Consider the following 14,180-nt stretch of genomic DNA (forward strand, 5'->3'; position numbering starts at 1 on the left):
GTCCTTTTCTGCCCTTCCTATCCAGACTGCTTTTAATTATTATAAAGTGTGTAAAAGTGGAGACGTCGCCTCTCCATACAGCGTTTATGTCGTGTTTCTTCTCTTCCTTTTGTTTATTATTAACCCTAAACATGTTCCCTTTTTTTCACCGCATGATTCACTCACAGGATGCCTGTTGCCGCAGCCTGTATGAAACCCCACCCTTACCTGTTCGCTTTCGCAGCAGCTCACTGTCGCTCGAGCTTCACTTTGAGTCTTTAAAACTTTCGCTATTGCCCATAAATGGCAGTGTTACTCTGAAGTGCATTTGTTTTGGAATCAAAATCTTAGCTCAGAGAGTGATTTGTGCCCTACTGTCTAGGAAAGGTAAGACAGATTATTCCGTTAATAGTGATTTTCTACTGTCTTTTTCTGCCTGTGGCTTCTGACCTGATGAGTTCTGGTCACATGACAGGGGGACTGAGAGCAGGGTGGTTCCCTGTCTCTGCTAGCAACCGTGTCATTTTACGCCTGCCCGCTAATTCTCACAGAGCAGACTTAAAGGGCCGGATATGGCTTTATGTTTTCCTTATGTTGAGAGATGGAGAGAGGGAGGGAGTGGGGGAAGTGTGATAGAGTAACGGAGGAAGAGGGACTAGAGCTCTGTGAAACTAAATGCTAACATACGATGGCATGATTTATTTTTCCATTTGAAGGGTGTTGTTGCCATAAATGGTCATTGTGTTAGTTTCTTTTTCCTGTCTAATCTTTAGAGACCACTGCTGCATTATGTTCTGGTTTGACTTTCACTCAAGGGCTAGTTGATTATAATCAGATTTTTCTTTATATTTATTCAGGTTCAGTACAGAATGACGGTTAGTTTGAGAGTTGGTCTAGAAGCTGAATGACACTTGTCATTTCTAAAGTAAAACCTTTTAGGAATGTGTCTGGGTCATATTTCACCCCAAAATGTAAATAATTAAATAATCATTATATTTTGCTTTAAAGAAAACTGAAAATATTTTAGGGACGTTAAGTTTGGTCATTATTTTCATGACAGTTAAGCACATTTTCTTTTCAATTCTCATTACCAATTGAGGTGTATTTTGAAAGGTTTTAACTTATCTAGGTCTGTCAATTATTTGGATTCTCGGTTGATTATTTTGATGATTAATCGAGTAATCAGATCTTTTTGTGTGTGTGTGTGTGTGTGTGTGTGTGTGTGTGTGTGTGTAGTAATAAAAATAGACCTAATTGAACAATAGCCTTTAAAATGACTTAAAATACATATAACAATGAGTAAAATATTAATTGGTTCAAATAAAGTAATCATTTGATTTTATTGAAAAGCACTAAGATACATGGTTAAATACAAAACATAAACCTAATTATGTATTATAACAAATGCCTGCATGGGGTGCCAACGGCCTGGTGATTTGTTGTTGTTACACTTTACAGCATGATCAAATACTTGCTTCATATTGGCCAAACATTTAATTCAAATTTCCACATAATCTTTAATATTTGGCCATTTCTTTACGATAGAAATAGTACAGTCACTGTATTTTCTCAAACAAGAACACGTGGGCATCAAAACATGCAAACTCAGAGTGGGGGTTTAAACTTTTATTTTGAAATCGCAATGAACAACAATGTGCATATTTAGTAGGGCTGGGACAATATATCGATTCGCAATACTAAGAATCTGGAGCGATTATGATATTTTCAGATGTATCGCGATTCTCTCTCATATAGATTCTGAGCTTAGTTTTTAAACAGCAGATGGCACTACTATACGTGCTTTAGAAACACTCGTACACTGCCTGCTTCCAGTTCCTTTACACACACCACTTAAACCTAAAATTAACCTTTTCGAACTTTATGAATGATTAAGCGAATTACAAATCTCGCATCATAAAAGCATTCTGACCACTTACATGACTTCGCCAAACGCACAAGCGATGTCCAGCAGTGTTCTCTGTGAGCATTTGAGAGTGTGTGGTTGAAAATTAGCCTAGAGCGCCATCTGCTGTTAAAACTAAGCTCAGAATTGATTAGAGAGAGAACATATCAGGATCGATAGAGAATCGATGTATCGTCCCAGCCCTGGTATTTTAGAAACATATTGATGTATTCTCCTGTGTTGGCGTAGGCTTTAAATGACTTGCGTTTCAAATCTGGTGAAATGCTGCATGTAGTGTTCCCAGATAAACATTATAAGCAACCCAAACTCTCAGCATATGTAGAGATGGAGTTTGTTAACCGAGCTGTTGAGACGTGCTCCACGCATGTATATAACAGCCTAAAACTTCACTATCAAACACAAAGTTCATCAGACTTTATATGCGTTTTTAAATGCATGTTATTGGGAACCCAAACAAATGGCAAATGCAGAGACTGAGTTTGTGTAGAGCAGCATTTACTGTGAACTGAGCCGCTCTGAGAAACACGTAACCTGCATGCATGTAACTAAAGCTTCACCTGCAGCTAGGGGTGAAACGGTACACAAAACTGAAGGTTCGGTACTTACCTCAGTATTGAAGTCACTGTTCGGTACGGGTTCGATACAGCGGGGGGAGGAAACTAAACATAAAATTGCTTCTTTTTTTTTGTTTTTATTAAGTGGTTTATTGAACAAATGACTTGCCTGAGGTAAATGTATTGCTGTCTTTCCCCTGGTTGAGAGAGTACACGTAAACATATCTTTCTGCGCTTTTTCCTGTTGTGGCGGTTAGCAAACAGCGTTGCATTACCATGCATGCCCCCTTCTGGATTGGAGTGTGACTGACTGTATTCGTCGTCTGACTGCATGCACCGAACCATGACGTCTGTACTGTGAAGGTTCGGGATTAATGTACCACATATAGCATATGCTGCACACATATTTTAGTTAAATCGCAGCATTTGTGATTTAACAATAGCACTATGCTATATTATGATTTTTAAATGGTTTTAATATTCTGTTATCGCGAGGCAGCTTTTCACCTTGCAAGAGATGTCGTCACGTTTTAATATCGTGGCACGAGATCTCATCACACCCCTAGAGAATAACATTAGAAGAATGTTTTCAGACAAACTTGTTTTTTGTAAAACATTATATCCATTTTCCAATTACTTCATGTCTACTGAGTAGTGCTGCACATATTTTAATTCCAGTATTACTAAAAAATCCATAGAAGAACATTCAGGTGAAGACACATTCACACCTTTCACAGAATTCTTAAAGCCACTGACTTTTTCTTCTGTAAATTAGGTTTACTAACATCATGGCCAGTGTTGTCATTCTGAAGTATGCATCCCTTCCTACAAAATGACTGCTTAGTTTTATCAGGACAGTCAATCCAAATACAACCCACTGAAACATAAACACCAATTAGACCTGGTCAAGTCAAAGCTCTATTGTGTGTCTAGATGTGGCTTCCATGAGTTTCCACTGTTGGAGTATTTAGTTCTTGAGGCATGTGTTCCATCAGCCATGCCAAAACCTCACAATACATCCACACAGCCATTGACAATCCTGAGACGTCTTATAGATGCCTCTCATATCTTGCACAATTGAATTTCCCCCACATTGGCAACCGTGATCAGACACTGCTTGCATTCATGTTTTTTTTCCCCGTAAAGCTCAGGGTTCAAACGTTCAAGAGCACACTGGACCACACTTAGTCGCTTCATGCGTTTTGATTTAGTGTACACGAGGATGACATCACTTTCTGTGTTCAAAAACCAGGTTGCACCATATTCCATTCCTCCATGTGCATCTTATCGTTAATCTTTAGAACTGATCTGCTTTAGAACAAGATTGTACAAGTTTATGTGAACTGAATGTTCAACATCTATCACTCCTGGCCGGAAGGCTTGTTCTGAGATGATAAACTCGCTTGACTATTGTGAAAAATTCAATGAGCTTTTTTTATATGCACTGATATTATACAAAGTCTGAAAGGAAGGAATATTTCTGATAACAGTCGGTCAGTTCACATGCATTCATGTGTACATTCAGTCTGCGTTTCCTTTTCCTAAACTTAGTGTTGCACTAATCTTATCTCGGGTCTCCTGACTTTCATTTGCTGGTCAATATGATGCATTAGTTTTAATTCTTAGATTTTCCTCACAAAGCCAAGGAATTTTATCACCTTTTTCACATAGTCTCCTGTAAGCGATAGCGGCCAGAAAGCAGTTTAACCTGAAGGTCATCTCTGTGTGTGACGTTACATGGTCCATGATTCTGATCAGCCCTTCAGTCTATGAATGTGCATGATAACCCACGGCTCTCCCTCTTATCACTAGCATCTCAAATGACATCTGTGTTCCCCAATCCAGGGATCTACACAGAGAATATGTGAGAGAACCTGTCTGGGTTTGTCAGTTTTCACTCTGAACTTGTTGGGTGCTATTTAAGAGAAGTTTCCATCGTTGCTTTTGAGCAGATGTTGGGTGGCGGGAAGGCAGAGCTGTTTATTCATGCGTGCGGAGCCTTCGGAAGGTAAAGACAGCATTTATTGAGCCTTTATACATTGTTCCCTCTTGTTGCTATAGTTTCCCTTTAGATGAAGATCATTATTTTGGCCAATGAGAGCTAGTCAGTCTGTGTATATATGTTATCAGAAGGATAGTGGAGTCGTTGGGTCATATATTTCCCAGCTGATATGGGCACATCATTGTATTACCAGGCTGTAAATGAGTAATTTACTGCTAATCTTATCTAAATATACGGTTATAAAAAATATATCTTCATACACATGACTACTGAATGGGTCGGTGTATTACATTTGAGCCTAAAGTAGTGAGGAGGATTTCAAAAAATAATGCAATAAATAGGCTCAATGTCATAAATTAACTAAATCAAATGAATATTTGGTGTGACCACCCTTTGCGTTAAAACAGCTTTTGTCCTAGGTACACTTGCACATAGTTTTCAGGTAGCTTTGCGGGTAGGTTTTTTCACACGTCTTAAGGCAGGAACACACCAAGCCGACGCCGATGAGCTAGTGGCACCGAAAGCAGACTGCGGGTTGGTTCACATCGACAGCGTCTGGGTCCAAAGTTGCCCTGACACACCAAACCGACGCTCGATGGCCAAGTAGCACGTCCATTCTGCGCCTGCGTAAGATGAAATGCCTTTCCGTACCAGCAGGTGGCAATAGCTGAACAGCCAATCAGAATGATCAGATGGCCCATGTTGAATCAGCCAAAAAAACGAGGACCAACTTCAGCCGACGGTGCGGAACACACTGAGAAAACTTAGTCGGCTGATGGCCGACCGTCAGCTTGGTGTGTTCCCGGCTTTAGAGATGTTGCCACAGTTCTTCTGGATTTAGACTGTCTGTTTTTTCTGTTTCTTCATGGTATCGTAGACTCTATGATGGTGAGATCAGATCTCTGTGTGGAGCATACCTTCTGTTGTCAGACTCCTTGTTCATACAAAAATCTTGCTGATTACAATTAATGTCAAAAGTAATGTTTGGAAATAAAAACTGACATTTCCTACTGACACTCTACAGCAAAAGATATAAATAACTGTCTTAAAACCATATTTTGTGCAGTTTTTGCACAGTACTGTATAAATACTTCATATATTTTGTTAAATATATTTCTATTTTTTGTATTTTTAATTGTGTGTGTGTGTGTGTGTGTGTGTGTGTGTGTGTGTGTGTGTGTGTATATAATCGCATCCAAAATAAAAGTTTGTGTTTACATAATATGTGTGTGTACTGTGTATAATTATTATGTATATATAAATACACACACATTCATATATATATTTAATAAAAATCTATTATATTTATATATAAAAAATATATATATTATATATAATTATGAGTATATACATCCAAATATTTCTTAAATATATACATGAATGTGTGTATTTATATATACATAATAATTATACACAGTACACACACATATTGTGTGTATATATATATATATATATATATATAATATGGATTAAAACTTATATATTATATTATTACCATATAATGAGATGCCTATTCAGTGCAGCAGATCCAAGGTGAATTTTTACACCTTTTGTCACTGCATTTAATATTTAACATTTGGTTTGTGAATCAACCCAGAATGTAGTGAGTTTGCTGTAGTGTTTTCTGTGTCTTTGTACTTTCCTTAGGAAGTTCTTTTGTTCTATTAAAAATAAAGACTTCAAACCGAAGTGTGCGACACACCTGAACTCCTCCTGTGTTTACCCAGAGTTCAGTTGGGGCACAGATCTGTGATAAGATCAGACTTCGCTTCCTCTCTCTGTGTAGTCAGCGGTATAAATCCATGAGTGTTTATTGTGTCAAAGCTCAAGCGTTGACACATTCATGGTGGAGGTGACCGAGCGTTTCATGAAGGTTAAGATGAGGGAAGCATTACCTCACTTGTGCCGTTCCACTCCCTCCTGTGGCCACGCCTCCCAACGTCAGACCATAGCAGCCAAGAGGAAAAAGAATGAGGCAGACGGAAATTGACAATGAAACAACGAATTTAGAATAAACGGCGCAATAGAATCAGGAATAAAATGTATTGCTTTCCAGCTCTTTTAAGTGATTAATTCTGACACAATACGTGTAACTTTTTTTTTTTTTTTTTTTTTTTAATGAACTATAGTAGAAATCGAGTAAGTGTTTCTTTTAATTCTCATTGGTAAGAGAGCATTCTGGCTAGAGGATTTTAAATGGACACGAGATGAACATCACATGTTTCCAATGTGTGGTTCAAGGTCTTTCATTTTTACTAGCTCAGCTGCTAAGGTCACCTGATGCAGTGAATTCATTCATTCCCTCACAAACACTAACTGCATTTTTAGTTTGGCATTTAACTCAATAAGACTGCTGGTAGAAAACCCATTGTGGAGATCAAGTGCTGACTGAGGAATCGCACTCATGCAATCTGCATTCATGCATGTTTTGTGCCATGTGACATTATACTCTGAACTGACAACATCTCTGTTTTGCCCTCACAGGTGCTTTTGTGTAGTCAAACGTGAAGCTGACGTCAGTGAAAATGCTGGAGATGGTGAAAGACCGAGTACTGGAGGTCTATGAAAGCCTCTTAGCAGGAAGAGGTAAAAATGCATGTTCATGAAATGGTCCCATAGATACATTAAGTTGTCCTGAAATAATCTTAATTTGTTTTATTCAGACTAATAGTCAACTGATGTGACCTTTTTTTGGGTTCATCTTATATTAGCTTCTATACTAGGGATGCATACTTGTATTAGTTTTGTAATTTTACTGTTCTATAAAATATGATCCAATATCTGATTATTATTAGTGTATATATTTAATATTATAGATTGTTTTAACTTTACAGCACAATATTATTACTGTAATAGTTTAATGCTTATTTAATAAATAAAAAAAATTGTAGTAGTAGTAGTTATTCATATATTGAATGGGTTCCATAAAACAATGTGTGTGTGGCCTCAGACAACTGAAAGGGTTAGTTCACAAATTCTGTCATTAATTACTCACCCTCATGTCATTCATGTCATTCCACACCTGTAAGACCTTCATGAAGCTTTGAAGCTTTACAAATCTTTTGTTTCTAATCAGTGCAGAAATTTTAATGGTTCACCATTGGGGGGCGTGACTTTGGCAGTTTTTTTTATACGCGCTCCGAACCAGATTCGAAACAACAAAAGATTCATAAAGCTTTGAAGCTTCATGAAGCAGTGTTTTGAAATCGCCCATCACTAGATATTATTTAATAAAGTCATTATTTAGATTTTTTGCCGAACAAAAAGTATTCCCGTCACTTCATAACATTAAGGTTGGACCACTTTAGTCACATGAACTATTTTAAATACGTCTTTAGTAGCTTTCTGGGCATTGAAAGTGTTAATTGTCTTGCTGGCAATGGAGGCCTCACTGAGCTATTGAATTTTATGAAAAATATCACAATTTGTGTTCCGAAGATGAACGAAGGTCTTACGAGTGTGGAACGACATGAGGGTGAGTAATAAATGACAGAATTTTAATTTCTGGGTGAACTAACCCTTGAAAAGATTTTGTTTTGGGGGGAAAAAATGCTAAAAGACTGTATAGAGTCTCGGGCAAGTTTTTCCTTATTTTCTCATGCTGTAAATTCTGATAAAAAGCTGATTATACACGATACAAGTTGATAACAACAAATGCTAGCTGAAATAGCTAATAAAATTCCAACATGTTCAAGATTTCTAAACTGTTTTTCTGCCATGTTATTTAAGCTCATAACGGTAGTAACCATAATGGCAGTAAGTAGTGGACTACAATTGCAGATAACAATTGCATGTGAAAGTGAAACTGACTGTAGAAGAAGCAACAAATTGAACAGTGTTATGAGTTGCAGTCTGACACATTTCAGAACGGAAAGCAGCTTACTAGCTAGAAGCATTAGCATTTACTTGTTTTAAAGGGATAGTTCACCCAAAAATGAAAATTCTGTCATCATTCACTCACCCTTATGTTGTTCCAAACCTGTATGAGTTTTTTTTCTTCTGTTGAACACAAAAGATGTTTTAAAGTATGTTGGTATACAGTCGATGGCACCCATTGACTTCCATAGTAATTTTTTTCCTACTATGGAAGTCAGTGGGTGTCATCAACTGTCTGGCTACAAACACTCTTTAAAATATCTTCTTTTGTTTTCAACAGAAGAAAGAAACTCATACAAGTATGGAACAACTTGAGGGTGAGTGAATGATGACAGAATTTTCATTTTTGGGTGAACTAATGCTTCTAGATTGTAAGCTGCAAGTATCCATTAAAGAGCACACGAAATATTCTGGAATTCAAATTTATTTTACACAATATACTCAATTTAAATCAGAAATAGTTTATGCATTTACAAGGCTGTCAATAGATTTAAAAAAAAAAACTGATACAAGGAAGCTAAAATTGCTAAAGCTAAAACTCTCCATCACTAATTCATAACGTTCAAATGCGTGTTTGTGGAAATCCATCCAATTATTATATTTGAATAAAATGTAATCTTTTTTTTGTGAAATATCTAAATTAGCTGTTTTTGTGTTTCTCTCTCCTTCTAGACCCAAGGTTGAAGGATTACCTCCTAATGGAGAGTCCTGTCAGTATGTCTGCTATTCTGCTTGCTTATCTTTTCTTTGTACTGTACGCCGGCCCTAAGTTTATGGCCAACCGCAAACCCTACCAGTTGAAAGAAGCTATGATCGTTTACAACCTGTCCTTGGTTGTCCTCTCTGCATATATCGTATATGAGGTGAGAATCAAGAGATATTTTGCTCTGCTAGGTGGTGTGACCGCACGGATGTGTTTGAACTTGAATACACTTGTTTATTTGTCTGTATCGACTGTATCGAGAGAGGCGTGTTATATTTTATTCATTATGGAGACACGATTGTGTGTTTGAATTGCTGCTCACAACCAGTTCCTGAAGATAAATTCATATGCTTATTCATCTTTACTTGATGTGTAGTTCTTGATGTCGGGGTGGGCAACGGGATACACGTGGAGGTGTGACCCATGTGATTATTCAAACAGCCCTCAAGGACTCAGAGTAAGATTTGCATTCAATTTCCTGTAATATACTCAAAAATTACTGCGTATATAATCAAATTATAGTCAAATTCTCCATATTAAAGATGTCTTTTCTTCACAGATGGCAAGAGTCGCCTGGTTATTTCTGTTTTCAAAGTTCATTGAGCTTATGGACACGGTAAGATTTGAATACGCTAATCCAAAACTTCTTATTTTAAACTAGTTATAAAAAAGCAGGTTGGTTCTTGTAGTGATGAATGGAGTATTGTTGTCTTTGCTTAGGTGTTTTTTGTGCTGCGTAAGAAACACAGTCAGATCACCTTCCTGCACATCTTCCACCATTCCTTCATGCCCTGGACGTGGTGGTGGGGTGTGAGCTATGCGCCAGGTGAGTCAATCCACCTTCCCATCTGGGTCAGTCAGCAGATATTTACATGAGAGGCACGTATGGTTTCAGTTGACCTGTTAATGGACTTGCTTTTCCACAAGCCAATAACTTTTGCATGTTCTAATGGTTCTTGTAAATAAAGCTCTTTGTGTTGGTGGTCATCAGAGTATGTTTTTGTTGTCGTATTGCTTGTAGCATATGTGACTTACATTTAAAACTCACTGCAATGTTTCTTGCAGGTGGAATGGGCTCCTTCCATGCCATGATCAATTCTTGTGTCCATGTAATCATGTACTCCTACTATGGCCTTTCTGCTGCCGGACCTCGCTTCCAGAAGTTCCTCTGGTGGAAAAAATACATGACTGCAATTCAGCTGGTATGTTTATTTGATTTGTAGAGCAGTATAAAACTCGCCTGTAGTAATGTTGAAGGGATCATTCACCCCAACATTTTTATTTATTCACCTTCATGTTTTGTTACACAAAACACCAAAAGGATATCTTCAAAATACAGTGACCATGACTATAAAGCTTCAAAATGGCCCATACAAATGGTCTATTCAACTTATTCCAAGGCTTCTGAAGTTGTGTGAAACTGATAATCCACTCAAATGAGCTGTTAACTCAATAAACACTTCAACCTGATCTTTAAGTCAGTGAGTTGAACTTGAGAACCAGGTCAGAGATTTGATTCATGACAGAATCGTTCTTTTAAGTGAATCGGTTGAGCCATTCACAAATTCAGTTAATAGCTCAGGATGGGAAGAAAAGCAGTGAAGGACTTAAAGGTTTAGTTCACTTTAAAGGGTTAGTTCACCCAAAAATGACTTTGAACTTTGAAGCTTCAAAAATTTCATAAAGAGATCGTAAAACTAATCCATATGAATGAACATATAAAGCAATGATCATCAACTCACACATCAGTTGTGTAAACGCTCAAGCAAGTTTGCTTGATGCGTGCGAGAACCAATGATGTTCATTCTCGTTTGTTACGCAGCATGTTTGAGCTTCCAGGAGAGGTTTCTATTCGTGCATCAAGTAGTTTCTGTTGAGCTTCTGTTTGTGTTCACTGATAAATGTTTATATGTGAATAAAAGCATAAATTCAATCTGTTCATCATATAAAGCGATTGAGTCTCTTCAGAAAATTTGGACTAAACCATTCATATGGATTAGTTTTACGATCTCTTTATGAACTTTTTGAAGCATCAAAGTGGTAATGATGTAGCTGTCTATGTAGGGAAAGAAAGCTCTCAGATTTCATCCAAAATATCTTAATTTGTGTTCCGAAGATAAACGAAAGTCGTATGGGTTTGGAAATTTCATTTTTGGGTGAACTACACTGTAAAAAAACAATTGTTGGTTTAACTTAAAATAAGTTACCTGGCTGTCTTAAAATTTTGAGTTCACTGAAATTAAAAATTTGAGTTAATACAATGAAGGCGGTTGATTTAATCAACAGAAACTCAAAATATTATGTTATCTGAACCACATTCAAATATCCAAGTTGATTTGACAAAAGAAAAAATGTTCTGATACCAAATCATGAAAATATTTTTTACAGTGTATCCCTTTAAATTTTAGAATTATTTTTAAGAGAGTGAGATAGTAGGTTTTTTAGCTTCATAGGCATTGTCACTGTGAACTGTTGTTTTATGGAAAGAGCTGCATAAATATTCAAAATGTTTTCTTTTGTGTTCCACAAAGCTATCCCTTTTAAAGATGTCTCAAACTATACCAGAAACTCAGTCTTACTTACTCTTCTCTACAGATTCAGTTTGTGTTGGTGTCTCTTCATGTAACCCAGTGGTACTTCATGAAGAGCTGCGACTACCAGGTGCCTCTGTTCATTCACCTCATCTGGATGTACGGAACCTTCTTCTTCGTGCTGTTCTCTAACTTCTGGTACCAGGCGTACGTGAAGGGCAAGAGGCTGCCGAAGAACACCCAACACCTCGCCCAGAACGGCAAGGCTAATGGATCAACCACAGTGGCCAACGGCTCGTCGGTAGTTTCAAACGGCCACGGCGTGCATGAAAACGGCCAGAGCAACGGGAAGAAACACCACGAGAATGGAAGCACTCTCAACGGAAAGATGAAGAAAGCCTGAGAGCTCAGGAGAAGAAGACCCAAAACGGATGACCAGGAGAACCTGCACTATGGCACTATGGAGTCCAAAGAGTGTTTTGGGACTTTTCATTTTCAAATCTTGAGTTCTTTTTAATGTGTACATTAAATAAGTACATGGGGATATGAATGCTTTTGACCCCGTTTGTATATTTTTTTTTTTTGTCGTAAATTAATCTAAAGAATAATTATTGAGCAAAATGTATGAAGAGAAGAGGAAGAGTACTGACTGGATGCATCCTCCGCTGATGTTGCTCATGACGTTCATTTAAACCGAACGAATTCACGGATGGGCAGAAACGCGCGCGCACACACACACACACACACACACATCTGTGTGTCTTTCATACTCCCCCAATAGCAGACACTGTACAGTCAACATCAGTAAATTTGAATTACACCTGTAAATAGTTTTACCATATAAACTAACGGGATTGATACGGTAAAAGATATTGTTACTATTGAAATAAATACAAAAAAAAATAAATTCCATTTTAAAATACACTGTTATCTGTTTATTTCATGTTTAGTTATGCTATTTGATGGCACACTGCAGTTCCTCCTTGCATAAAATCAGCGCAGGTCAAAGGAATTTGACCTACAATTCCAGCTGACATTCCGACATGGTATTTGGCATCTCCAATGCAAATGGTTGACATATTAAAATACCTTTTGTATAACATTTTGTCATCTACAAGAATCCAGGAGTACCTCGGGCGTTTGCGCTCGTGTTTTAGATTTGATCGGCCATTCGAGGGCAGTCGGTTGGCTTCCATCGGATGTGGTTTATAAAGAAATGCAGTGTGTGCATGTCGCACTTCTTCTTCATAATCTGCAATTGTCATCTCGAGTATGTGCAGCATGTTCATGTAAACAAAAAGTCCATTCAGTTCCTGAAAAGCAACAGAGGAAGACCAGATGAGCAAGCGTCCTACGCCGTATGTGTGCGAGGGAGAAGGCCAGAACAAAGCTCAACAAGGTCGTGTAGGAACAAATGACTTCAAGCTCACAGTGCACAAGAGTTTGTGCGTATAATCCGCACTCCTGTTTATCCAAGCGTCGCCTTTGTTTGGCTAAATTCCTTCCGTCTTTTTTTCCCCAGCAGGTGTGCGTTAATGTAGGGCAGAGTTCAGGGCGCTCCTCTTGGCAAGCTGGAGGAAACAGGGCGTTACATGGGATTTGTACAGTGACTCAGGAGGATGTCATCCTCACGCCTAGATCGGGAAGTACAACAGAGATCGCCATGGCTACAAATGAGTTCTACATGTGGAAGACTGAAGATTCAGGAAAAGAGGAATCCAAGTTTCTCTCCAGTATCAGGTCATTCTAATAAAGAGTCGTGTCACGCTTTGGTCCTCATTTGTCAGCATGTTTTACACTGGAGTCTGACCTCAGGTTTCAAATCCTTTCTCTGACCAAGCCGAGGTCTCTAGAAGGAGTCCAGACTATAGAACAAACTACATATAGCTACTTCAAATTGTCACAGATGATCAGTTTGTGATAACTAGAGGTCGACCGACAATAGGTTTTGCTGATACTTCAACTAAGAAATCAAAATATTGAAAGGAAACATTAACATTTTTAGTTAGTTTGTGTCTTTTTTTGTTTTAAATCTGTTGTGAATGAGTGTGAATAATAACTTCAAGTAGAATAATTACTGACTGGTTGAAGTCAGTACTGTTAGTACTTAAAGGGGTAGTTCACCCAAAAATGAAATTCTGTCATTTATTACTCACCCTCGTGTTATTCCACACCCGTAAGACTTTCGTTCATCTTCAGAATACAAATTAAGATATTTTCATAAAATCTGCTGGCCAAGTGAGGCCTGCATTGCCAGCAAGACAATTAACACTTACATTGCCCAGAAAGCTACTAAAGACGTATTTAAAACAGTCCATGTGACTACAGTGGTCCTGCGACGAGAATAATTTGTGTGCCAAAAAAACAAAATAATGACTTTATTCAACAATATCTAGTGATGGGCGACTTCAAAACGCTGCTTCATGAAGCTTCGAAGCTTAACGAATCTTTTGTTTCGAATCAGTGGTTCGGAGCGTGAATCAAACTGCCAAAGTCATGCGAACCATTGAAATTCCGAAACACTTATGAAGTAATGAAGCCTTGTTTACTGAAATCACCTGACTTTCACGCTCCGAACCACTGATTCGGAAACAAAAGATTCGTTAAGCTT

At 37.8% G+C, this 14,180-nt stretch overlaps 1 protein-coding gene across 5 annotated transcripts in view; it reads left to right on the plus strand.

The window, feature by feature from the left end:
• elovl1b (ELOVL fatty acid elongase 1b) overlaps positions 1-12,491 on the plus strand; it is a 37,180-nt gene extending 24,689 nt beyond the window's left edge. For 3 of the 5 annotated variants that reach the window (XM_048203457.1, XM_048203458.1, XM_048203456.1), the window contains 7 exons: positions 6,944-7,045; positions 9,008-9,198; positions 9,415-9,495; positions 9,598-9,654; positions 9,759-9,864; positions 10,104-10,240; positions 11,634-12,491. In XM_048203457.1, coding sequence (XP_048059414.1) covers positions 6,985-7,045; positions 9,008-9,198; positions 9,415-9,495; positions 9,598-9,654; positions 9,759-9,864; positions 10,104-10,240; positions 11,634-11,972 — 972 coding nt within the window. In that variant the 5' untranslated portion in view covers positions 6,944-6,984 and the 3' untranslated portion in view covers positions 11,973-12,491. Of the gene's footprint in view, positions 1-210; positions 367-6,943; positions 7,046-8,615; positions 8,653-9,007; positions 9,199-9,414; positions 9,496-9,597; positions 9,655-9,758; positions 9,865-10,103; positions 10,241-11,633 lie in introns of those variants that run through there. The other 2 variants (XM_048203461.1, XM_048203459.1) reach the window with 2 other exon arrangements.
• The last annotated feature ends 1,689 nt before the right edge of the window (positions 12,492-14,180 follow it).

This window comes from Megalobrama amblycephala, linkage group LG9 (assembly GCF_018812025.1).
Source record: "Megalobrama amblycephala isolate DHTTF-2021 linkage group LG9, ASM1881202v1, whole genome shotgun sequence".
Taxonomy (NCBI): domain Eukaryota; kingdom Metazoa; phylum Chordata; class Actinopteri; order Cypriniformes; family Xenocyprididae; genus Megalobrama; species Megalobrama amblycephala.